We start from the raw sequence: 922 nt of genomic DNA, 5'->3' as shown, positions 1-922 counted from the left end.
GCAGGGTTAGCCCATCTCCCCTCCTCTGCCCCTGGCTGCAGAGGACCTCCAGCATCCCTGTGCCGTCCTCCACCACACACCTCCGAGCTGTGGATCTCCAGGATGGTTTTCTTGTAATGGTTGAGGTTCTCCACGCCCAGGTTGGTGATGGTCAGGGCCCCGAAGCACACCTGGAAATCCTTCTCCAGGGGCCAGTACTGGCCGCACTTTCTTCTGCCTCCCTCCTCCAGCCTGAGGAGCAGAAGGACAAGCTGGTGACGTCCTGCTTGCCCCACTGGGGACAAGTCCCCTGCCCGGCAGCCTGACCCCCATGCAGGGACCCTGCAGCCCATCCCGGATGCAGTGCCCACGGCTGCGGGGTCACCGGAGAGCGCACCGTGCTGCTCAGCCAGCATTTCGGAAAATAAACCGGGGCTGTGCCCTGCCCAGGGCGCTCACCGCGTCGTCATCACGATCACCAGCACGCTCTGCTCCCACACCATGCGCCAGAAGTCGCCGTAGGTGTTTTCCAGAGGCCCTGCGGGGACAGCCCGCGTGTCAGCCCCACACCCCAGGGGTCTGCACAAGCCCTGGCAGCCTGCCCCAGCCTCCCCTTCCCAAGGGATCGCCCCTGGGGTGGATCCCCCAGCCCTGCCCGGAGCTGCCAGTGGTTTGGCCCCCCCCAGCACCAAACCCCTTCCACAGGGCAAAGCCAGGGGCTGGGTTTTGGGGCGGGAGGAGGGATCTGCTCAGCCCAGGACCCAGTCTGGGGGAGGCAGATGAAGGGGGACAGACCACTCGCCCCGTGGCAGGAGAAACCCCCTGATGCTGGGTAGGGAAGTGAAGCCCACCCCCACATCAGGAGCAGCTGGGGGCTGTACCCTGTGTCCCGATGTAAGCGTTCCTCTGCTTGTAGCCATCCATGAAGCTTGCGTTGATGTAG

The 922-nt window shown here is 64.8% G+C and overlaps 1 protein-coding gene across 1 annotated transcript in view; it reads right to left on the bottom strand.

Annotated features, from left to right (window-relative positions):
- Nucleotides 1–922, bottom strand: part of PTPN9 (protein tyrosine phosphatase, non-receptor type 9) — a gene marked incomplete at both ends in the record, with an annotated part of 4,961 nt that overhangs the window by 594 nt on the left and 3,445 nt on the right. The window contains 3 exon segments of the mRNA XM_010075922.1: nucleotides 74–231; nucleotides 439–517; nucleotides 861–922. The exon segment at nucleotides 861–922 is cut by the window's right edge and continues 15 nt beyond it. Coding sequence (XP_010074224.1) covers nucleotides 74–231; nucleotides 439–517; nucleotides 861–922 — 299 coding nt within the window.

Source organism: Pterocles gutturalis, unplaced genomic scaffold, assembly GCF_000699245.1.
Source record: "Pterocles gutturalis isolate BGI_N339 unplaced genomic scaffold, ASM69924v1 scaffold5013, whole genome shotgun sequence".
NCBI lineage: Eukaryota > Metazoa > Chordata > Aves > Pterocliformes > Pteroclidae > Pterocles > Pterocles gutturalis.
Note: the sequence above shows the minus strand (reverse complement) of the source record. Positions and strands in the feature narration are given on the sequence as shown.